General features: G+C 27.0%; 2 protein-coding genes across 2 annotated transcripts in view; one reads left to right on the forward strand and one right to left on the reverse strand.

Moving 5' to 3' along the window:
• LOC132917370 (lachesin-like) overlaps nucleotides 1-4,775 on the forward strand; it is a 206,764-nt gene extending 201,989 nt beyond the window's left edge. Inside the window, exon 8 of the mRNA XM_060978087.1 lies at nucleotides 3,710-4,775. Coding sequence (XP_060834070.1) covers nucleotides 3,710-3,840 — 131 coding nt within the window. The 3' untranslated portion in view covers nucleotides 3,841-4,775. The remainder of the gene's footprint in view (nucleotides 1-3,709) is intronic.
• A 2,920-nt stretch (nucleotides 4,776-7,695) lies between these two features.
• Nucleotides 7,696-27,631, reverse strand: LOC132917006 (zinc finger RNA-binding protein). The gene is made up of 19 exons (XM_060977507.1): nucleotides 27,301-27,631; nucleotides 25,662-25,798; nucleotides 24,489-24,583; nucleotides 21,980-22,127; nucleotides 21,268-21,494; nucleotides 20,991-21,179; nucleotides 19,259-19,361; nucleotides 18,984-19,154; nucleotides 18,014-18,224; nucleotides 17,206-17,398; nucleotides 16,937-17,129; nucleotides 16,754-16,874; nucleotides 16,503-16,695; nucleotides 16,282-16,435; nucleotides 13,380-13,486; nucleotides 12,337-12,432; nucleotides 12,017-12,256; nucleotides 9,453-9,588; nucleotides 7,696-9,381 (listed from the first exon to the last, which is right to left on the reverse strand). Exons 1-19 carry the CDS (start codon nucleotides 27,348-27,350, stop codon nucleotides 9,242-9,244), a joined length of 2,904 nt encoding a protein of 967 aa, XP_060833490.1. The 5' UTR covers nucleotides 27,351-27,631; the 3' UTR covers nucleotides 7,696-9,241.
• Between the last annotated feature and the right edge of the window lie 343 nt (nucleotides 27,632-27,974).

Raw genomic sequence — 27,974 nt, forward strand, 5'->3', positions numbered from 1 at the left:
ACGGCCTCGAGAAAAATAAACTCACTATAGAAGAGGGCGTGAAATAACTCTGCGGTACTTCATAAAAATTGCGATGGTGTTGTCTGTCGCTGTGCAACATCACATAATATTATTGCGTGTGTATGTACGGAGACCGGCCACATCCGGAGTTATAAACGAGCAGTAACCCTCTAAAAAGGGTTGTTATTCCGAGGTTTTTCTGTTTTTATATTCCGACGCTATTTGTTTCACGATACCTCATTTCGGAGAGAGAAAAAACGATAAGAACGAGAGAAAATGCCACCGTAAACTGGCCACACACACACACACACACACAATAAGCACACTTACCCGTTGAACGCTTTCTCCACTGCAACTTGTTAGATAAATTTCCCTTCCGGATGATTGTTATTATTATCATCACAATACTCGCTGAATATTATACGAGGGTCGAGTGTAAATAATAACTGCACCGTCGACCGTCGTTGAGTAGTAGTTTCCGGGCGAACGGCGATTGAAATCTCGAATATTTAAATTTGCAAACACAAAGAACAATACGTGTATTAGTATAATAGTATGTATACGCACATAAACCAACAAAATTTTAATATAAAATTTACGTGCATGAAATGACAGAAATTTGTCTGTTCACATAACAGATTTATTAAAAATAATTAAGTGTTCATGAATTTGTGATTGGTATTAAAAAAATAAGTCTTTACCAGAGTAGGTGGAAAGCCGGTTTGCTGCCCACAATTCTGATGGGTTTTTTTTTATCAATGCATCGAATTACAATCATGTGAAAGTGTGATAAATAAAACTCTTTGTCCTTTGATAGTCTTAGACAATGATGATATAACAAAAAATAGATCATATTATTATATTCACAGTTCATAATTTATTAGTGTACTAGTTTATAATATGTTTATTATATAGCTTAATAGCTTAGATTTGCTGATACAATCAATGCGGTTTTTTGATGTATAAAAACCAAATTTTTAACTATTAATTAATTAATCATAAGAATTCAAAACTTAGATGAGCATTTCAATGTAGTGGCACTAATTTTATTATTAAAGTATTTAATATAATACTACAGTATTTTAAACGAGTAGTTATAATTAATGATTTGTTATAAACTCGTTAAAAATATGATTTGTATTTTTTTATACGTCAAAAATTTTAGAAAAAAGATTAAAAACGTATGCTGTCATTCAAAAAATCTTAAAAATGATAACGATAAAAAATATTTTTGGCGATCACTTTAAATAATCATAAAAATATATTCCCGAGATTATTATAAATTTTCAAGAAAATGCACATGTTTACCTTCAAAAGAATTGTCTTGTATTTCCTCGACAGAATAGGTAAATTATTCAAACCTATTATTTTAATTAGTTCTTAGTTTCTAGAAAACCCTGGGGGTGTGGACCACTTTCCGACTTATGAAACTGTACTGGACCTCTCCTCCAAGCACCCCTTGAAATTCCAGAACACGAGTACACGACATGGATTAGTGTAATAAGTTTCTATCTAAATTATGTGTTTCTCAGGGTTATATATATTTTTTTAGTTTCTAACCTTAGGTTAGGTTAATTATTCTAATGATTATCTATTGAATATGTGAACACATTCAAAAGAAGAGTTAAATTAAAAGCATTGCATTTTTATTTTAAGCAAATTAGTTCCTTGAAAATGATATATAGTGTCATGAACTCGTGACCAATACTAATTTACATGTTTTATCGGCAATAACAAAATATACAATATTCTATTATGCATATGCCTATACTACTATAGTATTAAAAATTTAATTTAGCACAGACTGTAACACTATATATACGTTATAATAATAATAATTTATACAGGGTCTTATTGTTACAATAATGTAAATCATGACTGGTACATTCGTTATTTCCAAGTACAGTAGATTCTCGTTATGTCAAATCTCAAAGAGAACAGAAAAAAGTTTGAGATATCGAGTTTTATTAAAATTCTTAAAAAAATTGAAAAATTGGTAAATAATTTGAATACTTAAAATGCATAATTTTAATACTTAAAGTACTAATACTATATATACATATCAATAAACTACAATAGTGAATAAGTACATTTTTTTTATTTTAAATCTGTCATTAAAAATTGTTAAATATTACTTTTGTTTTTATAAGAATGTAAAAATAAATTATAAAGACATTTAGTTTATGCTTATTTTTCATTTCACTATATTTTATAATATGAATGACTACAAAATATATTGACTATAAACACGTGAATTATACTGAATGTACTGCTTAATTTTTTGTTTTTTGGACGTTCTTGCCGTAATAAAAAAAAAAAATACTATTTTTGTATTCGAGGTAACGGAAAACGATTAATTTTATTTCGAGTTATCGAGAGCAAAACTCTATTAAGTGTAATGGTAGTTTCAAGGGGATTTCAATGTATTTCGAGATAGCGACGTTCGGCGTAAGAAGAATCTATTGTATTGGCGCGTATCGTAAGAGATCGACAACAACGAGAAAGCGTCGAGACTCGAGAGCAACTGTTATTATTACGACTGCGTGCAGTTAAATCAAACGGGAGAGCTAATTATCCTGCTATGACAACATAATATGAGAAAAAAAATGGTTTAAATCGATCGGTTCGAGAAAAAAACCAAAACACCCTCAAAGTATATAGGCATGCGACGTCTGAGCCCGATTTGAGATAAAATAAATAACCCCGACCGCAGGCCGCGCGCCTATATTATAACGTCATATTACGTATATTGTTATAATATACATATAATGCCTATAGCCGCCCTACCCCCATTATAGATAGGTAATACGGAGCGCGTAGTTTAACGTCGCGACGGTAAAGAATATAAAAAAAATATGAATTACATTCCATACTCGAACGGATTCGCATTTACATATAGCTATATGGGGTATATATATATATATATGGTTGTGCGCCCGGGCCGTCACGTCTCGAGATATTATATCGAAGATAAGGTAAAACGGTTTTAGACACAGGAAGATCCTTGAACGCGATTGACGTTCGTTTTTCTTTCCGCACGCGTCACCTCTCTCGCAGCACTGTAGCAGATATCCTTCGTCCTCGTCGTCGTCGTCTCCGTCGCGTATCCATACGCATATTACGACCAGCAAACCGTTTCCACGGAAAGGGTCGTATATATACATACCTATAATACGAATAATACGATGTGGCGCATACGCGCAAAACGCGTGGTCGTAAACGCCCCTCATATTATCCTATTGTGTTTTATATATTATTAAATTTATAATCTATACCTACACGCGTTTTAAAGGTTCTCGTAAGCGCGTCGGATCGTCACGATACCGTCTAAAATAACGAGCTTTTCGATATCCCGTATACAATAATAATAATAATAATGATAATACGTATAGACAATCTACTGAAACGCATCGATACGACTTAAGACTATACTACCGGTTAATAATTATAGGTACCATCGCAGAAACCCCGTTGGGTAGGTACTTGAAAATTAGAAACGACGTCGCCGTAATAATTATGCCGTAGAATTAATGCCCTGCAGGTCTTGCCGGATTTAAAGCTGCTGCGTTTTATATAATAATCGTCCGGCTTATGTAAAGTCGTTGATGATTTATAACCGCCTGATGACCTCGGTCGTCTATTTAGTCTTGAGAACTTTTCCCACACACTCAGTAAACGTCGAACGTAACACGGATTTCTTTTTTTTCAGAGCTCCAGGGCGACATACCCATTGGCAAGAGCTCAAAGAACAAAGTTGCCAGATCGTCAGCGTGTCCGAAGCACATGCACATCGTCACAGTGGCCGCGTTGACCGCGGTTTGGGCCAAAGCTATCGGTTGAATATCTCGTTACGCCGTTGTCAGAGAATAAAATAAACTAATCAGATATTTTCAAATCGATTAATAAAACTTTTTTTTGTATAAATGAATATCTACTCGCCAATTTAGGTATTCGCTCATCAACAGACTGGATGTCTACTGTGATCGTATTCGTTGTATATTTGCCAATATAATATAATGACATTGTGTTTCGTGTCGTATTAGGGACTTAAAGTGTATGTATTTTTATTTCCGTTATTAAAATGTATTATGATTATTTTTTATGTACCTGCGTTAGAGAGAGACAACCGACCGCCCGGACAACAGTCGTGAACACAAATCGTTTATCGACGACTATATTATTATCATTAACTAAATATAATATTATATAAAATTGTTGTAATCGTACTTATACCTACTTACCATAGTATCGTCTTTTTTCGTGAACACGGTGCGGTTATGATGAACTTTTGTAAAAGAATAATCGTTTTCAACGCCGCTGCCGTCGATTTGTTTCTTCGTTATAACTTATAATACATAGTATTATTATTATTATTAATGTATACACTATTGAACTATTCTAATGTTGGCCGACGGTCAATATTCCTACATAACATTTCTTGAAAACGTGACTATATTATTGAAATATTCTAATTTTACAAATTGTAAATATTAACAAAATTATGGAAATTATTATTCCAGGCTTTTGGAACACTGTATTTATGCATGTTACATTTAGCAAATTAATTTTAATAAAACAAATGTTTCAAATACTTAAAATTTTACCCGACATTGTTTCAGTTATTAGTTGTTACTTCATTGAAGACGATAGTGACGACTATGTTGTTAAATTATGTAATTATATAAATATTGTATATTCAAAATTACAAGTTCCAATTATAAAACCCAATGTGTACTTATGATTAAAAAATAAAATAAACATTTGTATTTATTTTATTTCAATGCGATTTTTACAAGAAATCCAGCTAAATTAAGAACAACAAATAACGGTTTCTACTTTCTTCCTAAATATTATGGTAAATACTGTTTTAGACTTACAAGTTAATTTTGAATTTTGTCCAAAATCAAAAAAAAAAAAAAAGGTATAAATAATTGAGATCGACACTCCCACATACTTATTTTTTTCGTTTTAAGTTCTCTAAATAATAATGATTTATAATTATATATTTAAATAATAACAGTACTAAACAAGACACAACGTAGGTAGCTAAAACCAATTCAATCGGGCGATACAATACAAAACTTAACTGAGTAGTAGCATTGATTAAATATACTTAAGTATACTTAAGTATACTTAATAGGTACTAAATATACTTAACCTAAGTATATTTAATCAATGGTAGTAGTCTACAATTCTTAAATTTCGATTTTTTTTTTTTTTTTAATAAATGTTCTTAGAATTTAGAGCAATTAAACAAAAAATGTGGGGAAAATTTGATCTCAACTCTCAGACATACAAACGGATACAACAATTGATATTATATTGGAAATTAATTTTTATATCGTGATGGAACAAGAGTCTACAGTGGTAGGTTCCGAATGCATCCACTCACAGTTCACAGTAATGATGTACTTCAATAGGTACTTGTCAAAAAATGAATGTGAAACTAATACACTGCGTAATGCATATACAATCATCAAAATCTCTTTACATAACCCAAATGAATCACAGCTTCCAGACACCATACAAAAAAATGGATCCAAAGGTTAGGTAAAAAGCTCACAATTCAGAAACTTGAAAGAAAATATTCAATTCTCCTAATTTAAAATTTTGTAGTGCATATCCAAGCGAATAATCACCAAGTTCTATATTTAAAATTATATAGTACTTAGGTACTTGGCGTCATTTTTAAGTCTGTTATTAAATTTAAAAAAAAAAACATTAATTTTCAGATAAAAAAAGGTAGTTCAGGTAAATAGGTTGGTATAAGCACTATGTTTTTATGGTAGGTATCGACTGGGTCACTATGATAGGTGTATTCAATTTTAATACTAGTATATATTATTGTAGGTACTAGGTACCTATATGAAAAACGATGTGAAAACAGTCTCTATCACTAGTATATTTCGTGTTATTTTTGATATTACTATTGGGTAAATAAAGTAATTTGTTTTTATTTTTGCCAAAAAAATTGCATTTAGAAATATCGTTATGTACTTGTCTTAAGTGTATAAAGTATAACAATAAATATGTTAGTTGCTATGTACATATAAATTTAATATATAAGCAAATGTTTTTGAATTAGGTACAACAAAATAATGAATATATCATTATTCATAATTTAAATATTATTTTTATAATTTTATCCAAATTGTACATTTAAATGTCTAATAACATAAAAAATTGAGTTTAGATATTTTTTAAATTGTTAGTTTCTTCAGTATAAAATAAACTTTCTATTAAATAAAAAGCCTTCTATCAAGCCTTAGCTATATAAATTGAACATTAGACAATAATATAAGAACATTTTAAACAATTTACAATTTTTAGTGATTTTATTTTTATATATTATATACCTACCATAAGAATAAATAATATAGAATCTTAAATTAAATTTATCAAAAGAATTATAAAACTTATAGAAAATCGAAAATTTTGAATGTCTGTACAGACAAATGAAATAGCTCAGTATTTACCAAATAAAGATAATAAAACGCTTGGTTAATATTTCAAAGTTCTGTACAGTTTTACATTTTTAAATTATTATAACAAAGAATTCAATTTTGTCAAAAACTGTTTTAGCATGAATATTTCGGTTTTTTCAAAAATTTTTGTTTTTCCCGATTATTTAGAAAATAACTAAACTAAAAAAGTATAAGTTACTTCAAAATTGTAACAATTCTCATCAAAAATCGAAACATTTTGACTGCCCATAAAAATGTAATGACATACCCCTAACCAAAAAAAAAAAAATTTTCATCACTTCACTCAGAATCTAAAAGGTATTGTGTTTAATGGTAAAGAATTCGGGGAAATACTGTTTGCTTTTCCCGCAAATAAAATTAACGAATCTCGATATCATTAATACTCGGAACTTACTCAACTCGTACAGAATATAAAGCAATTTGTAATTATTTTGCATCGACTACCTGTGTAGTTACTATAAAAAAATTACGATTTCGACAATTCTTAGATTCTAAATTGAAAAACGCTGTAACCAACTTTGGTGACAAACTTATAATAAAATAAAATCAACACTCTTTAAGAGGACGTTATACCCACATGTTTTGTCTCTGTCTTACTAATGTAGATCGTTGCAAATTTTGGGTACAGCAGAGCACATTTTGTGATGTTAGCTTTAATATTAGAGTAAATTTACCTATTATCAAATTTAAAGGTAAGAATATTATCTAGAAAATGTATACTTTTATTGATAATATCATTTTAAAGTGAATTATAACTATGTAAAATATTACAACTTTAAAATATTCATAACTTACTTTAAAATGATAAAAGCATGGCATATTCTAGATAATATTCTTACCTTTAAATTTGATAATAGGTAAATTTACTCCAATATTAAAACTAACATCACAAAATGTGCTCTGCTGAACGCAAATTTGCTATGATCTACATTAGTAAGATAGAGACAATGCATGCAGGTATAACGTACGTCCTCTCAATAAAAAAAAATAATTAAAACTAAAGGAACATAAATGTAAAAATGGATACAGTAAATTTAAATAAATATCTTCATAAAACTGAAAAATATAATACACAATTAAACCAAAAAGAAATCGAAATACTACGTATTGATTAATGATTATATAATACTGTTTAGATAAAGAAGTATCTAATAAAGACATTTTTAACTATTAGGTAGTTGTAACATTCCATGTATTTGTTTAAAATATCTAAAAATGTAATGTTTTAATTTATTTAATAAAACCAAATTTAACTACACATAATGCCGAATTAATTGTACTTAAAAATACACAATCAGTCCTTCACTTATAATTAAACATGTTGTAAAATTTAACAGACTTAAAAATGCATACATTATGTTTAAAACAATCAATGACAAGGATAATGAGACCATAATAATTATATTTTATTACTCCAACCCAAATGAAAAGACAACCAGTTTTGTGCAACAAAATGACATGCCTTTGCGATTGATCATACCAACAATTTCTACTCTACCATGGTATCCATTTTTAAATTTTGCAGACTAATTAGGTATATATTTCGAAATTTAAGAAACAAAATAATATGATAGTTTTGAAATATATATGATGACATACTATGTATATTTACATACTTCATACGTAAAATAAGTACATAGGTAGACACACGGTGGTTCCCATTATCATAAATTCATAATTATTATTACATTAATTATTCAATTATAAATAAATCTACTTTTTAAAAAGTTCTATATAAAGGCATAAAGGTCATTCAATCAGCTACCAAATGTAGGGAATGCTGGTGAACTCATGTGCATAGTTGCATAGGTTTCTAGATGGTGATTGGACTAAAACACTAGTCAACGCCTGGTGTCTTCTCTTTTTGGATGGAGTATAGTAGTTTAAGTTTAAACTAACTCAAACCATTGATTTCCATTAAAAAATTTCTCACATTATTGATGCTATACAATATTGTGTTCAAATATTTTCAAATTAATAATAGTTTAATGTTCAAACCATTATTAATTTTTCAATATTTTGTAAATTATGTAATTACATAAGATTTGAATACAAATATTCTTGTTATTTATTTCAGAAAACAATAAAACTTTTTAATTAGCCATAGCTAATTATACATATTTGATAATATTTGATTACATACATAATCTGAAGATCTTTGAACTATCTAAAAACTCTTAAAAGATAAATTTAAAAAAAACCAATAGTAAACTTTATCATTAAAATTAAAAAATAAATTATTGCACTTAACTATAAGATATAACTGACAATTCTAATATTCTTAATAAAAACAATGATTCTAATAAGAATATTACTTTTTTATGTCCCAATAAATAATATTATATTTTTTATGTCCCAATAAATAATATTATATTATTTATGTGTATTAAATATGATTTAAACTTTTTGTTTAATTGATAATAAAATATTGAATTTATGCCATAGTTATAATAATATAACCTATTTTATGAATTAATATAAAACAAAAATAAAATAATACAAATTGAAGAAAAATAATATTAAAAATTACAGTGAAAGTACGTATTTCATTTAATCTATGCACACATGCACATATATTATGAATTATAAAATATAAGTGATAAACACAAGAAAAATATCAGTAGAATTGTCATTGGAAAAATAATACAAGTATAAAGGTAAGATTCCAATATAATTTGGGTCATAATGTAAAATTAAATTCCTTAACATAAAAAAGAATAGTTAATTAATGTACAAGACTAGTTCACTTTTACACACTATTTAGTATCAATCTTCTCAGTTTCCATATTAGCCACTATACCATTTGAAATTTCATCAGCATTTTCAATAGGGTCATTTGTTTGGCTTTGAATTATACTGTCATCTTCTTTTTTGTCTTTCTTCTTATTTTCCCCGACTTTAAAATATAAAAATTTGTCATTTATACAAACTATATTTAAATGGCTTAATAATATAATGAAATAATACCATCTTCTGTTTCATTCCCTTCACTAGTTGAACCTTCACGACGTCGCTTGCGAGTAAAACGTTGTTGTTTTACGGGAAGCATTTCCATTCCAAGTACTTTATTCACTTGTCTGAAGGTTAATAATCGTAACGCGTTCTATAAATTAAATTTTTTAAATAAACATTATTATTTAACATGGTAAATTATGGAACTACAATAATAATAGTATACTAAAAAATATAGATCTTAAAAATATAGGATTTTAATAGAGCTCCATCTGATTTGCACCCCAATTATATACGTTTATATAAATCACAAATTCTGTAAAGGAATTCAGAAATAAAATAAAATTTTATCCAAAATAATCGATTGTCAATTGAAGTAATTGGAAACCCCTATTAAAATTTTAAATCATTTCACGACTTTAAGTTTGATAGAATATTTTATTCTTTAAGACCAAATATATTTCAATAATTACTAATTAAAAAATATATTAGTATTTTAAAAGATTAAGTTAAAGTAGATATTATAATTTTATGAATTTTAATTATTGGGGAGAAAACTGATTTTTACTTTAAAAGACAATTTGACCTATTTATAATTTTAAGTCTCAACTTTTATGTACTGTACTATACATACGCATGTAAGCCATTGAACTGGTTTACTGGCACCCTCTCAAGCTCAGAACTGTCATAATACATCAAACCAAAATTATCAGAGTGAGCTAGGTTTAATAAGACATTCATCATAGCAAATCATAGCAACAAAATAAAAATAAAGATATATTATAAATAAGTTGACTAAAAATTCATTAAATATTAGTTATGGTTTATGTCAATATGACAAAAACTAACAATGAACTTGGTTTATTATCATATGTAAAATATCCATGGTATAAATGTATTTATATTTTAAAACTATTGTCAGAAAAATATGGTTTAGCATCAGTATGACTAAGTGTCAATCAGTGTGAGCTAGGTTAAATATAAATCATCAGATGTAAATACTCTAGAAATCACTAATATAAATATTTTGTAACTATTAAATCAGATAAATATGGTTTAGCATCAGCATGACTAAATGTCAATCAGTGTGAGCTAGGTTAAATGTGAATCATCAGATATAAATATTCTAGAAACCATTAATGTAAATATTTTGAAATTATTAAGTCAGATAAATATGGTTTAGCATCAGCATGACTAAATGTCATTCAGTGTGAGCTAGGTTAAATATGAATCATCAGATGTAAATATTCTAGAAACCATTAATGTAAATATTTTGTAACTATTAAGTCAGATAAATATGGTTTAGCATCAGCATGACTAAGTGTCAATCAGTGTGAGCTAGGTTAAATATAATCATCAGATGTAAATATTCTATAAATCATTGTTTAAATTTTATAACTATCAAAACAGATGAATATGCTTTGGTTTTAGCATTAACTTAACATAATAAATCATATATACATTTTTAGTATGATTTTATATTTTTTGTCAGATAAATATTATTTAGCATCATCATGACTATGTCAATCAGAGTGAGCTAGGTTAAATAAATCATCATTTTTATATAAATAATTTTTCATATTATCAAGTTACACCAATAAATTAATTTTAGCCTTCACTACTACAGACGTAATATTATGTCGCACACAAACACATCTTTCCCTACTACGGTCATATTATTCCATTCTTTTATCATTTCGGTGATTACATCGAAAAATTCAGAAAAATATAACAAATTTAATGACAAAAAAAACATTTCTATATTTATTGTAGTAGCTGTAATTTAACTTATTATCTATTTCAGTGGTTACTTAAGTGACGCTATTACGTAATTTATCTATTACAAGTTTACTGCTATAATAATTATTTATTTTCATTTGTTTTCTATGATTAAACTCTTTTAGTATTAAATAGTTCTAATAATAGACAATAGTATAATAACCATAACAAATAGTATGTGGTTCCTATGTCAGGTTGCCTAATTTGGATATCCCCGATCATATTAATTTAAAATTTATATAACTATATATAAATATTTTTTTTTACTTCAAAATATGGTTTAAATTCAACTAAATCAATTAGACATTTAGGAACATAAAAAAAAAAAAAAAATCAATTCAGTAGAATTGAGTATTTTAGAAAAATATATTAGCAGTGAAAAGGTAAATATTGATACAAGCTCAAACAATAATCTTTCTAAAATTATAATAATTTATTAAATAATTATCATACAACAAGAGTAGGGTGGGTATATTAAGCAAACTTCTTTATCAAAACCAAAAAACAAGTTAAAAAATTGTATTAAGGAGTTTTAAAACTCTTTTATCTGAGAAATTATTAATACTTTATTTTTGTACAATAAACATGTTCAACAAATTGTAGTTTATATTAATCATTACACACTGAAAAAAATGAGTTATTGCGTGGTTTCACGACAACTAAGACAAGGAGTGTAGTTATGCACTCTTTAGAATTTATAAAATTATTTTAGATAAGGAATTAACATAGGTCATACGGAATTATTTGCAGGCTGGTTGCCAATCCCCACCAACATTCCTAGTCTTAGAAAATTATATTACCTGAGCTGACAGCGTTATGTCCTCTCGTTGTTGCACAGTAAGTGGTGCCAAAGCATCAACAGGATCTTTCTCACATGGGTCAACCAAATGAATACCAGTAGCCCCTGGCAATAAGGCACCACTTGCAATTGATTCTAAGAAACGCCTCAATGATTCAGCAGGGCTCAAACCAGCAGCAGCATTGAGTGAATTGGGTGGAAAGGCACTAGTTAAGACACGTTCAACAAACAGTTCCAACATCTGAAAAGATTTTTTTTATTTTTTGAACTTATATGAAATATAAAATAATAAATGTCATGAAAATTTTCAATTTCTATTACCCATGAAGTAAAAGGTTGCCATTTAGGTTCTCGCATGATGAAGTCTTTTAAAATACGAATGATCAAAGGTCCATTAGCAATTACAGCCAATCTAGCCTAAAATATTATAATAAAACATCATCTAATTAATATTAAGTTTAGAATAATTCAATTTGAAATGAGCCATTTTTACAAATCAATGAATAATACATATAAAATATAATGTAATTATTTAAATAATGGTAATAACATTTTTATCAAATAATATATCATATAATATATAAATTTGTAACTCGATTGATTGTATATTGGCTCATCCCAGTAAATTAGTTTCAAAATATATTATATCAAGTAATTTTTTCTCAATATATAAAATAATCGAAATGGGACTTTCTAACACGCAATATATCAGCAGCAAATGCATATTTTTTGTACTTTCCAGCCTTACACATTCGGTTATTAATATTATTATTCCAAATTCAAAAAATAACAGTTTATACCGAATTACCTAGGATGTGTGCTTAATTAATAACCTCGATGACACTATTCTATACAAAATACATACGTTTGGAGCATAAAGCTTTGGATTAATTCAAAGAATAAATAGTTATACTTAGCAATTAAGAATATGTATAGTAAAAGAAGGATTGATAAGGAATTAAAATAAGCAATATGTTCGTCTTCTTCTCACAAAATTAGTATATTTTATCCCCTTTCGATTTCATTTATTTCATGTTTTCTCACATACCCACACATACACATACATACATACGCACACATCCATCTCATTTGTACATTCGTGTATTGTAGGGACACCACCCAGCTGACCATCAGTTATAAATTGGGTGCCCCGCAAAGCACACGATTATACATTTGTGTACTTTTCAAGTATAAACAATCAATAAGTATATGTATTTAAATACATACAACATGAATACTATGATCTACAATAAAAAAAAAACTTTAATTTAATTTAATTTATTGTTTTAAAAAAAAATCATATTTGCTTATGGCAAATATGACAAATTTCGCTAAGCTGGAAAGTAATAAATAAATAGGCAAACCTGAAACCATTTGGCATGCCTGATGGCAGCCAATGCTTCCAAACATTTTGTCTTGTCCAAAACGTGTTCGCCAGGCACAATGGCCACTGGTTCCGTCTGTTGGCTTTCTACAATAAAAACCCCAAACAAAACAAAAAAAATGTGCTCAGTATGATATTTCCCAAAGAGTGTTTGACCATTACATATATATTAAATAATTTAAAATCTAAAAGTTTTTACTTCTTTTTTCTTATTGAATTATTTCAAAATTCAATTTATATGGCTAATTCATAATATAAATACACTAAATACGTCTATTTTTAACAATTATCACTTTGCACATTTGTATATTCATAATTTTGTAGCAACCATTCACAAATAAATCACATACAATACATAATAATACCAATGATACCATAGTAAAATGTCCAATAAATTTAAGCTTTAAATCATATAAATGATTGGTCGAGATATCAATAGAACAACTCAAATAAATATTATAAAATAAATTTATGGTTATCTTGATAAAATTCAAAATAATTTAAAATTAAGAGGATATTATACCCATACCCACGTGTGTTGTCTCTGTTTGATGAATGTAAAACATGGCAAATTTGCTTTCAACAGAATCAATCTTATGCTGTTAACATTAATATTAAAGTCAATTTAACTATTATCAAAATATAAGGTAATAATATTATCTAGAGCAGCGATTCTCAAACTTTTTTTTTTTACGTACCACTTAGGTATATTACTAATCAGGTTGCATACCACTAATGACTGAAAATTGAACGATCCAAATTCCAAATTGTACAGTTAAATACATATATTTTAAATAATAAGGTAGTAAAATATTACAACTATAGTATAATTATTTTTTAGTTATTAGCTTTTTTAAATAAGATTATTTAAATAATTGAATGGGTTTATTATCCAAAAACGGCCCACCGCATACCAGTTTGAGAACCGCTGATCCAGAGCATCTCATAGACATCTTAATTTTTAAGGGAATTACAAGCATTTTAAATATTTTACTTAACTATAACTCATTTTAAAATTTAAATATCAATATATGAGATGCTCTAGATCAGTGGTCGACAACCAGTGGACTGCATCCGGCCCACGTTGCTATTGTATATGGCCCACTTTTAATTTTAGAAAGAGAAAATTTTTTTTTACATTTATTTATTTAAATATTTTACAGTATTTTTTTTTTTTTTCATAGAAAATAATTGTCAATATAAAAATTTTAGTTTTGTCCAGGCTGCAAATTCTTTTTAATTTTAAAATGTGGCCAGATAGTACAAAAAGGTTGAAAAAGGTTGCCACCACTGCTTTACATAATATGATTACCTTAGCAGAAGTTTAATAATAGGTAAATTGACTCTTATGTTAAAACTAACATAAAATGTGTTCTGCTTAATACAAATTAGTATGATATTATGATATACGTTAGTAAGGCAAAGAAAACACGTGATGGGGGACAGACATCCTCTTAACCCATTAATCAATATATTATTCAACCTCAAGTATTATAACAATTTGTTTTATATAGATAAATTATACTATAGGAAATATGTAGTGACTATCTTTTGATGCAATGAACCATTTTATGGAGCACAAATATTGCTTACCTTAAAAGTGACAGATACAACCTTCTAACATTAAAACAAAAATAAGCTAATTCAACCGAACTTAGGACAGAAAAAACACTACAATTGAAGACAGAGACATAAGTGATACAATTGTTCATAGTAAGTCTATTGGTTTTGAAAATGTTAGATAATTTGAATGACATATTTCCATGTGTTCATAGATAAATTTGTAATAACCCATGACCGAAGTACATTCTTCATTCCTCTTAAACCCATAGACCTATGAGACATTGACACTGATAATATTAAGTACTTGTAGCGTAACAACACACTTGATTGCTTACCTTAGATTATAATTAGAACATAACATACACAGAAACAACAAAATACAAATATATATAAATAAAAGATACACTTTTACCAAAAATATCACAATATGAAGAGTAAATTTTTATTGACTCCGAGATTAAATTTAAAATTGTAAATATCATATAATACTAAAATGTTTTGAGCAAATCTTTCATAACAGTGTAATAATATACAGAATATATCATTATTTTTAACTCATCACAACAGTTACCTTTTGTTTTACATGTAAAAGTTGCTGAACTGGCACAATGATGATTGTAATTTAGAATTATATGCTTTTATTTTCTTGTAAATTTGAATACTTAAGACAATGGTACAATTTGAAATTTAATAGTTATGTATATGATCTTGTAATTGTTAATATAAATTTAATTTCATAAAATTCAGTTTTTAGCACAATAACACAATTACAAACTTTAACAAAATTCACTATTATAATTGGATATACAATGAAAAACAAAAAATTGAATTATACCTATCTGAAATATCAAAAATATACACAATATTCTTCAGTTTAAAAAAAAGCAAATATTATCTTAAGTAATTGAAATTATTATGTTAAACAATCAACTTTTACACATAAAACGATAGGTTACATTGATATTATTGAAAACCCTATATCTCATTGAATAATAAATTAAGAATGTGAAACCCACACCATATTAATACTTAAAATATAACTTATTATAATCTAACTTGTTTTAAATATATTGAGCTCTTTTAATTTAACACAATAATCATCATAACCACATGGTCAAAAACCCTTTTCAAAAAAATAATAGTACACACACTCATGATAAATTTACCATATCATAACATTATATCAGATGCCTATGTAATTTACGGTTTACTGATTTAAAGTTCCCTACATACCTGGCCCTGATACCCTATTATATTTTAAGCTATTAAGTATAAGAGGATATTGAATTCCTATGAATAAATTAGTATAATTCACTTACCTCCTTCAGCTGCACTCAAAATAGCCTCTCTTATAGAAGGTGATGTTAGAGTGACATTTACAACATATTTTTCTTCGTCAGAAATGGTCTCAACTGTTAATTTCGCAGCAGCTTCATTTTTATTCACAATATATGTATCGTCCTTAGCAACTATCTGTAAAGATAAACAATGAATACATACAGACATTTTATTACAGTAGTTATTTAAAGAAGTTAAATACCTTCAACTTCTCTGGTAAAATCGCAACAACAGAGTTTAACAATGCTATAGTTGGTGGTACTGAACATATGATTACCAAGTCCACCTCATTTTCATTAACTAATAACAATCCTTTTGACAGTGCTCCAACACGCATAGAACCAGTCATCTTTTTTGTTATTTTAGTATCATCTTTTTCAGTAGTAAAAGTAAACCTATGCATAAAATTTTCATAAAATATATTTTAAATATAAATTTACATGATTAACTCACATCGAGCCATCACGGCCATCTTCTTTGGCTGCTGCCGTCTTTTTTGTTTGTTCTTTTTTTACTTCTGTGCTTTCTGCAACTTCTGGTTCTGGAACTGTGACCGGGACAACTACTTCTGGAACTATTTAATCAATAATGAAGTCATTATTAAATCAACCACTTTAATATTTCAAAAACACTCACCAGTTTTTACTAAATCTTCAGCAGCGAGTTTTAGTGCTTTTTCTGTGTCTGAAATAGCTTTTTGTAGAGTTTTTAAAGAATTTTGCTTGGGGAACAGACTAGAGTGCTTAGCCATAATATGTTTGTCATCAACAGTATCATAACGACGCATTGAATTATGTATTTGAGGTCTCATTCCCATTCCAAACTTCATCTATTAACAACCATTTAATTTAATAAACTATTATTTAACAATTATTAACTTGATACTAATAATACTAATTACAAACCATATGAGGAGGAGGTGGTCGAGCACCAATCATTGCTGGAGGACCAAAAAGTGGAGGTGGTCCCATACTCATATTTCTTGGTCCTAAAGACCTATACCAATCATAATACTCAACTTCTTCTTGATAGCGTCTACGATCTTCCCATGAAAATCTATCTTCCATATCCATAAAACGATCAGCCCAAAAGTTAGACCTAAAGTTCATTGAATTTTAATTAGTATTTTTTTCTTAATAATAAATTATATTTATTAATATTTTAACAATATATTTTAAAATCAGTGAAATAATGACTTCAAATGAAAAAAATCGTGTCCATAAGAAACAAAAAACATGTTTCTTTAAGATCCGAAATTTCAATTCAGACTCGTCATCTATATAATCATCATACATAAAATAATATACACATACATAAAATTTTACAAGTAAATAATTCAATGTATGTTTAACTCATCAGCAAGATTAATGACTTCAATTAAATTAAATTCTATCTATAAGAAACAAAAAACATGTTTCTTATAGTTTAAAATTTAAATTCAGACTCGTCATCTAATTAGATCATCATACATAAAATAGTATACACATACTATTTGTAGAATACATAACAAAACTAAAAGAAAAAATAATTCAATGTATTTAACTCGTCAGAAACATTAATGACTTCAATTAAATTAAATTTCATTGATAAGAAACAAAAAACATGTTTTTTATGGTTTAAAATTTAAATTCAGACTCGTCATCTAAGTAGATCATCATATAGGTATACAATATACATTGCTTATTAATGAAATTTATACAAGTATACAATTACCTGTCTTCTCTTACTCTAGGACCATCATGTTGTTTGTCTTTTTGCATTCTACGAGCTTCAAACCAACTTGGTTTTAATTCAACTATTAAACTAGGATCCACTTTTTTCTTGTAAGAAAGTCTATGTCTACGACCCTTCATATGCATTTCTTTAGCATTGGGATCATTAAACTTGCATTCACACAATTTACAGTTGAAACTCACCATTTTACCTAAACAATATTAAATAGGGTTTAGCATATATTAGATACTATCAAAAAAAGTTTAATTATGATCAACAAATGTTAGAAGTATCAAGTTCAATATACAGGGTGATTCTTTTATCATAAAACACTCATTATTTCAAAAAGTATTAATGTTTTTGAAATATTTTTTTATATAGTTTCAAGTTGTTAAAAAACAACGTTTTTATTAAAAAATTATATTTTTAATCCTTATAATTTTTTAACTCTTTTTTGATTTTAACTTACTTTTTTGAATGATAAGATTTTTAATTTCATATTCCAAAGCAGAATATATTTTTGAGTATTTTGATACATAAAAATTGAATTTAGGGCAAGTAGTTTATACGTATTTAAAGTTAAGTTGCGCGAATAGAGTGGTACGGGGTTACCTCGCAAAATGTTTATCCACTTGTCTAAACTTTAAATAAGTATAACTCATAAACTACTCACCCTAAATTCAAATTTTATGTATCAAAATATTCAGAAAATTAATCTGCTTTAGAATATGAAATTAAAACACTATGTTGTCATTCAAAAAAAGTAAAAAACTTAAAAAATTATAAGGATAAAAAATATTTAAAAATATAAATTTTTAATAAAAACGTTGTTTTTTAACAACTTGAAACTATATAAAAAAGTATTTTCAAAAACATTAATACTTTATGAAATAATGAGTGTTGTTTGATAAAAGAATCATCCTGTATATATAATATTTAAAACTGTTTGTAATAAACTTTTAAAACATACCTGTTTCATCTTTTATTTCTTCTATGTATTCCATACCAACTAATAAAACATCAGTTTCTCCAGTTATAATAGGAGTTACTACAGGAGGTGGACTTTTAGCTTCAGTTTTGACAGTTACGACGGGGGAAACATTAGCTTCCATTTTTGGAATAACTGTTCCCAATTTGCCAGCTAAAATTTTTTTTTTTCAATTTTAAAAAACATTGAAATAATCATATATATTTTATAAAGTTAATATATTATACTATGTAAAAGTAGGACACAAATGTGCGTACCTGCAATAAAATTCACTTTAGGTGTTGCAGTTTTTGAAACAGCTACAGTTTCAGTGTTTGGTGGTGGAATTGGTTTACCAAGTTTTGTATGCAGATTATAAACCTAAAATAAATTAAAAATTAAAAACATATTTTTGAATATTTATTTATTCATTTTTAATTTATAAGTATCTAGTTAATAACAATATTTTTATCAGATATTATTATCAACACTGTTCTCTTCAGAGAGCTGGGTATAGAATAATTGTATCATCATAAAATATAATGCAACAGGTACAAAGAATGTTTTTTTTTTTCAACTTTCAGATCATTATTTCAACAAATTAATTTCAGAGAGCTGGGTTATAGCATAATAATGTCATCATAAAGATATTGTAAAATAAAACATTTATAAATTGTTATTTTTCATATCATTAAAACAAATAACTTAATATAATGCCAAAATTAAAATATAATTATACATAAGTAGATAATACATCTGATTGACATTCTCAAAAAAGAGAAATACCAAACATATATTGATCACTGTGTCAATTACATCAATGCTCTTATTTAAATATTAATAAGTAATAACTATCAGAAAAACAAAACTCAACATTTAAATCTTTTCAGAGAGCTGGGTATAGAATAAATATCATCATATAATTTTAATAAAATATTGTCTTATAAATACAGTAGAATCAGCTTATTTGGGACACCGCATAAAGGGGACAACCGCTTAAATAGGGACAAATTGTTGCATAGTCCCGAACGAATGTATCGGATTATTAGTTATTCGGTTAGTTAATTGGGACAGTCGGATAATGGGGACAAATAGGTAACCGCCCAATGTGTCCCAATTAAGCAGATTCTACTGTATTAGAAAAGCAAGTAATAAAAATTGAATACAGTTCTATACAAAACTTCAGATTAATCTCTCAACATTATTTTTTTTTCAGAGAGCTGGGTATAGAATGAATATCATCATATAATTTTAATGAAATATTGTCTAATAAAATATATAAGGAAAAGCAAATAATAAAAATTGAATACAGTTCTATTAAAAAACTTCAGATTAGTCTCTCAACATTATATTTTTTTCAGAGAGCTGGGTATAGAATGAATATCATCATATAATTTTAATGAAATATTGTCTTATAAATATTAGAAAAGCATGTAATAAAAATTGAATGAAGCCTTTTTCCAATAAAAAAAAAAAAAAAAAAAAAAAAAAAAAATTGAATATAGTTCTATTAACTAAATATAAACTTCAGATTAATTTCTCCACATAATTTTTTTTTTCAGAGAGCTGGGTATAGAAAAATCATATCATCATTAAGATTATAATTTAGTTAACTAAATAAATTCTTCTGTAAATCTTATGCCAGAAATAACAATGTTTGTTGCAAGTTCTATGAAAATATAAGCAGTTGTAAATATAAACATAAAATTAATTATTATAATTTAAATAAAGCATTTAAATATCTAAGTAATGATAATCAGAAATTAAACTCAACATATAAGTAACTTCAGAGAGCTGGGTATAGTATTTTTATCATCATTTTATGTATGAACTTTATTAAATATAATTTACAAATGAATAATTAATTTCAAGCATTTTAGATACATTTTAGTTAACTTCAATCAAAATTATGATTAAGAGAGCTGAGAGATCAGTAGTATGAAATCATTATAATAAGACTAAAATATATTAATTTACTTTCTATAAATATTATTTCATGCAAAAACTTACTTTCTGATGTTTAGAACCCCTTAAATGTGCTGCATATGAATCAGCACCTGTACAAGAAATATCGCAGAGATCACAATGGAACACTTTTGTGGCCGGATTATTTGAAGGTTTGTTGACATTTACAGTGGATAACTTTGAATTTGCTTCACGTTTTTTATGTTTTTGACCATCAAGATGTTCTTTATATGTCTGAAGGCAATAAATAACATAAATTAGTTATTATTAAATAATATACTAAATTATTAATATTTCATAATAAGTTAATATTATTAATTACTTGAGTTCCAGCACAGCTAATACGGCAAACTTCGCAATAATGAATTTCCTGAGATCGACTTGCGAATCCTATCCTATTGCCACCTTTAGCACCTCCAGAAAAACCAGTAGTACTTTTTTTAAACCAATTCTGTCTTTTTTGTGCATTATTAGGTCGTACTTGATTTTGATTTTGAGTTGGAAAATTTGTATTAGAATAAACAGCTTCATATCCTGGTACAGCTGTTGCTGTAAAAATATATTGATAATTAAACAAGGAATTCACAAATTGGTAAAGGATAAAAAGTTGTTTAAACCAAAGGGTTTGTGGGCAGTAATATAAAGTAGTATGAGAACATTTATTTGTATTTTTGAATAAACTTTAAACTTAAATTTTTAAATGATTAAATTTATTAATACTTAATACAGTAATAATAAATAAGTTTGAATTTAATGACTTTAATATGGCATCAAACCAATAGAATAAAAGAAAAGAACAGAAATATGTATATATACTTTTTAATTGATTAATTCTTAAGTCTAATGAATAAACCAAATACTAAATATACAGTTCTTTTAAATTTTACATGATCAATGTTATTGGATTTCATTAAAAATCCTTCCCTAAATGAAAAATTATTTACAGATTTTAATATGATTACAAATAGAAATTCAATAAAAATAGTTTTAGTCTAACATACATAGTTAACATAATAGAAAATATTGAAACCAACCTTTATTTGTAGTCTGATTAGGAGTAACAGCTGCTGACTGGATTGGATAAGTGACTTTTTGTTGCATGGCCGAACTAGTAGCATATGCAGCTGCATTAGCTTGACATTGTTTCTTTGGAACAACTCCTGTTGTATATGTAGTAACTGCCTAAAATTAATAAACAGACAATAGTCATAAAAAATATAGTAAACATAATATAGGTAGATATATAATATATATTCATAAGCCAATCAACTAGGTAATTTAATATATATACATATACATATAATAATTTAATACAATTAAGCCATTTTAATAATCATAAGAATATTAATTCTCTATTTTTTCAACTTAAAATCCTAACCTACACTTGATTTATAATTATAAACAAATTCTAGCAGTTGCACATTAAAATATTATTAAAATCAAAAATATTTTTCAGAAAAGATTAAGCCATTATATTAATCATAATAGTCATATTCAATTTTTTTTCATCATAAAAATTACAGAACTAACCTCCTTTAATTGGTGAAATAATAAATTGAATTTCAATTTACCATGCAATTTTAGAAACAATATTATACAAATTTAAAATTACTTCAAATAACATTTCAGAAAAGATTAAGCCATTATATTAATCAAAATAATCATATTCAATATTTTTTCATCATAACAATTATAGAACTAACACCTTTAACTGGTAAAATAATAAATTGAATTTCAATTTACCATGCAATTTTAGAAACAATATTATACAAATTTAAAATTACTTCAAATAACATTTCAGAAAAGATTAAGCCATTATATTAATCAAAATAATCATATTCAATATTTTTTCATCATAACAATTATAGAACTAACACCTTTAACTGGTAAAATAATAAATTTAATTTCAATTTATCATTCAATTTAGATACAGTCTTATACAAATTTAAAATTACTTCAAATAACATTTCAGAAAAGATTAAGCCAATGTTATAAATCATTGATCATCATACTTTATTTTTTTCATCATTAATATTTAATTTCATAAATTAAAAAAATATTTCTTATCAATATACACATCATTATTATATTAGTAGATAAAAACATGTTATTCTAAAAAATTGGATTACTTATATTCAAAATAAATTCATTCTTTCAGTAAAGATTAAGCCAATATTATTTATCATAATATTCAAATATTTATATTTCATCACAAATTAATAAATATACTTAGTATAAAATTAAAGAAAGTGGTACTATAATCTTACATTATAAAACATTGTATTTGTGCTTTATTTAATTATTACTTCGAACGAAATTTTATGACAAATTTGAAAAATCAATAAAATTATTACATTCAATATTAAGCATTATCACATAAGTATGATCTTCTACAATTTAAAACATACTAATATCTAATACACCAAAATGTCCATGGTAACACTAACTGGACAACTAAGCAACAAACACACGTTTGTAACACTAACAACACACATGAAATGTTTTATATAATTTACATATTTACACAATATGCATAGAAATAAAAATCTTCTATGTCCATTAATAATGATAAAAATGATCCTTGATCCAATCAAATTGGAAAACTAAGGGTCTGTGGCCTAATACTTATTAGATTCCACAGTAAGACTAGTTTGTTGCAAAATAACTACTTATAGGCTAAAGCAGCCTATAACAAAGAAACCAATTTTATGGGTTTATATTGTTCAATTTAACAAAAAAAGGAAATAGTCAATGTTTTTGCAAAGTTAGGAATATTGTACAATTTAACGATAACAATACTTTTAAAGATACAAATAATATAATACATAGTTATAACTGTAAAATATTGTCTACCTCAACTATTTGAAACGGAATCGATATTTATGTAAAATTTGATTTAACATAAATATAATGTATTTTTTTTTTTATATACTCTTGTTATTTTAATGAACTTTAACACAACTACATAAAAATACAATTGATTAAAATTAAAATTATCTATCTTCTGTAAGCATTGCTTGTTTTAAACATAAGATTATACATAGATAAATAAACAAATAAAATATAATAAAAATAACATTGGACCTAGATAAAGCATCAAAAAATCCACACTTAATCTAGACATAAATAACCATTGGGTAACTGACATTTTGACATAAAAACATTTACAAATGATTTTTTTTTTTTTTTTTTTGTAATTACAGGCAAAGAATTAAAATAAGAGGGACCTAGGTAGTCCATGAATCTTGACTGAAAGATTATTTGAAATACAATATGTTAGAGTATCATAGCCTACTGTATCTCTTTTATTAAGAATTTCATTAAAACATATGACATGGTATAACAGATCAAGGAATAAAACAAGACTACTTTTGAACACATCTATGTTAAAAACCAAAATATAATCATTTAAAATTATAGAAAGTAATCAAAAACAGTTATATAAGTAGTAGGACCGGTAGGTGAAATATAAAATATAAATACTGCCAAGTGTTCACACTATTACAATAACTTAAATATTTTTAAATTAATAATATTACTTACTTGGTATGGTGCATATTGTGGTTGAGTGGGGTAGGCTTGTTGTGCATAAGCGTTTTGTCTAGTGTCATATGCTGCACTATTGTAAGCTGCTTTTGCTACAACATAAATAGATAAGTAAATTTATTAAATTGAAATTATAAAAAGTATTCAATAATAATTTATATAACAAATATCCTACTTCAAAATCTACAACATTTTAAGGTAATGTTACGGAGCTTAATTGATAGTCAGTCTGTGAGATAATTGGGATGTGTTAAGCATTGTACCATAAAATATTAAAATTTTTTAAATATTGTTTTATATTATGTCATTTATCATATTTAGATATCTACTATTTATTTGTACTATATAACAATGCCTGTTTAATATTATTTATATTCAGTTCAGATAAGTTTTAGCTTTTTGTTCATTATTATTTTTGGCCATTGAAAAATAAATTGTTCATTAATCATTATGAATTATAACATATAGAACATTTTTCAGTTCCAAAAATATAATCAAATTTTGCAAATGGTCTATGTAAATATTTATGTTAGTAGTTAGATGATTATCAAATATGATGATAAAACATCAATATATTGTAAGTTACCACTAAATTAATTGAGAACTTAACTACCAACATAATTTGAAACAGTCTAATTTATTATATTTATGAAAATACATAACTAATAAGTAGGGCTGTGAATTTAATGCACTAAAAAAACCTTAGAAAAATGCATTTAAAATGCTAAAAATTATAATATAAAATGCACTTTAAGTTGATTTAATTTTAATTTTGAAGTTGATAGATTTTTAAATAATGCTATTAACCTAAAATATTTTGTAAAAAAATTAAAATTTTGCACAGATGTTAATTTATGAAATTTAATTTAAAATGAACTAAAAAAAAGAAAATATTACTTATACAGCCAAAAAATAAACTAAAAATTAAAAACATCAAAAATTGCAAAATAATAAGTTTTATAAATGGATTTGTTGTCACATAATTCAAATTATGTACTGACAAAGCTCATTTCACAATCACCAAAAAAAATGCACTTTCCTACAAATTCACAGCCCTACTTATAGTAATAAGAATATGAAATTTAGACTTTTATAGGTAAAAATTCATGTCTTAAATTTAAAATTCTTTATGTACCCTATTTTTATTTAATTAATACATAAAATTAATACCATAAGCAGATTGTGTCGCCGCAGCTGTTTGATAGGATGCTACATCATATGCAGTTGCAGCAGCTCTTGGAGTTGTATAGGTAGCTGGTGGTACAGCATATCCAGCTTGTGGTGGAGGCTGATAACCAGTCGCAGTACTAAAATAATGTTTATATTATAAGGCTAGTTGAATTATTAAATATTTAAATACAAAACAGCGGCATTGGTAAATCATGTGATCTACTAATTATTAGGTAACGTATAATATGCCTTTTGTGACTAAATACACGGTGAGATAAGGTCCTCGGGTGTTTGGTTTATGCTGGAAAAATGGTGATGTATAGAACGCAGATTTTATATTGTTGAACGAAGAGATAGAAATACATTAAATCTAATCATACAAAGAGAAGTTTTGACGAGGACTACCATAGTGTCCGATGAATGGAAATCATACTCCAGTCTAAATGATATTGGCTATAATCATATAACTATTAATCATTCTAAAAATTTTGTGAATCCTGTAGATGGGGCTAATACACAAACAATAAAATGTTTATGATCAATATTAAAATTCAAAATATTAAGAAAAATGCATGGGACTAATGAAAATCTATTACCACACCTTTAATTGAATGTTGGTACCACTCAATAATGAATCGAAATAATTTAATTATACATTTTTTGGAAGATACACAAAAAACTTTTTAGTATAAAATAGTTATTATTTTAATTTAATTACATAATATTACATATTATTTTTATTTAACTAGTTATCTACTGTTTTCTTGGTAGATCACACGCTTTGCCAATGCCAAAACAGCAAGTAGTTATCAATATTTGCTATCTAAAGACCGTGGCAGTAAGCCACTTAATTATTGAATCTCCGACTTTCCAAAAAATAAAGAAATTTGTCGAAAATAATGTATTAATCCATATGGCTTTCTAGCTTTGCAAAACTAAAATAGTAAACCACTAGACAGACAAAGTTAGAGGTAGCTGCACATTCAATCAAAAGTCATAGACATCATGGGAGTGACCTTAATTATCACAATTCATCAATGATTAACAACCAACGATAAAACACTTAATCAAAATCTAAAATTTACAGTTTAATAGGTATATTGAACATAACAAAAATGGGCAAAATTCAGAGATACAGGGATGAACATGGTAAGAAGGAAGAGTTATGATAAACAGTAACTAGCACAGAATATGACAAAGAAAAGTAAACAAGACCATAAGAATAAATAAGAAAAAGAGCGTTTTATTAGAAAACGCAGATTATTATGTCACACGTGTAAGACGACGTCAGTACACCATAAAATATTTTTTTAATTAAATTCTACATACTAAAAACTACAAAACTAATAAGAACGTAACCCTCAAAATCGTCGGTACTAGAAATTATTTTCGCTCCACGTCATATGTAAATTTAACACCAACGAGCGAAATGTAACAACTAGTATATATTATTGGAGTAGCATACTAGTACAGCAGAAAACAACAAAATTTTATAACGACCTCGTGCGCGGTTACGATAATTGTTATTATTATTATTATAACCTAGCGCGCACTGCATTATGGCAATTACGAAAACGACGGTTTGGCAATTGGAGGTAGCGAATTACTCAGGCCACCGGAGCTGTTATTACAAACTTACGCATATTGAGTACCGCCATGTGTGAACCCAAAATAATTGTTGGCGGCCATTGAGATGAATCGATTTCACGCTAAATTGCCGGACAACAACCTAAATAGGCGGCGGCTGGGGACGACAAACAGCAGCGGTTCAGCAGCAGCAGGAGCAGTGCATCACCGGCGACCGTGTCTGCGTACTTAACACGCTGTTTGGACGGCAATAGCGAATGGTTGATGAATGAATGATTGGTCAAACGACTTTCGGCGAAACGGAATCGAGTAAATTCAGTGAAAGGATCGTTCGTCGGCAACCGACATAAAATGGCGTCACGTCTATCCGTCCGGCACCTAGTCCACCGGCCCACAGCAGCGCTTGTTGTCAAGCCTGCGCGTCAGTGCTACCAACTCGGTCTGCGGTGCTGCTAATCGTACATCATTTTTTCATCCACGCCTACCAAGGTCATCAATTCTATAATTATACGGTAGTGACCAAGGTCATAGAATGACAGATTGGAAGGGCCTTTTTACTCAATAGCCCTATACCACGGTCTATTAAACCACAAAAAATAGAAAAATTAATTTCAAACAATTTGGTGGTAAGTACGTTCATAGATGATAGTTCCGCTCAGAATCTAAAAAACCATTTCATTTTTTTATGATAATTTATAAATTATAATACATAATGACATAATGTTG

Source organism: Rhopalosiphum padi, chromosome 1 (genome assembly GCF_020882245.1).
Source record: "Rhopalosiphum padi isolate XX-2018 chromosome 1, ASM2088224v1, whole genome shotgun sequence".
NCBI classification, from domain to species: Eukaryota; Metazoa; Arthropoda; class Insecta; order Hemiptera; family Aphididae; genus Rhopalosiphum; species Rhopalosiphum padi.

Excerpts from the sequence above, each read along its gene's own strand:
- LOC132917006 (XM_060977507.1), bottom strand. The coding sequence starts at position 27,350 with ATGGCCGCCAACAATTATTTTGGGTTCACACATGGCGGTACTCAATAT. Across the intron at positions 16,875-16,936 it reads TGAAGATTTAGTAAAAACTG|TTCCAGAAGTAGTTGTCCCG; the intron begins GTGAGTGTTTTT and ends TTGATTAAATAG. Across the intron at positions 16,696-16,753 it reads GATGGCCGTGATGGCTCGAT|GTTTACTTTTACTACTGAAA; the intron begins GTGAGTTAATCA and ends TTTTATGCATAG.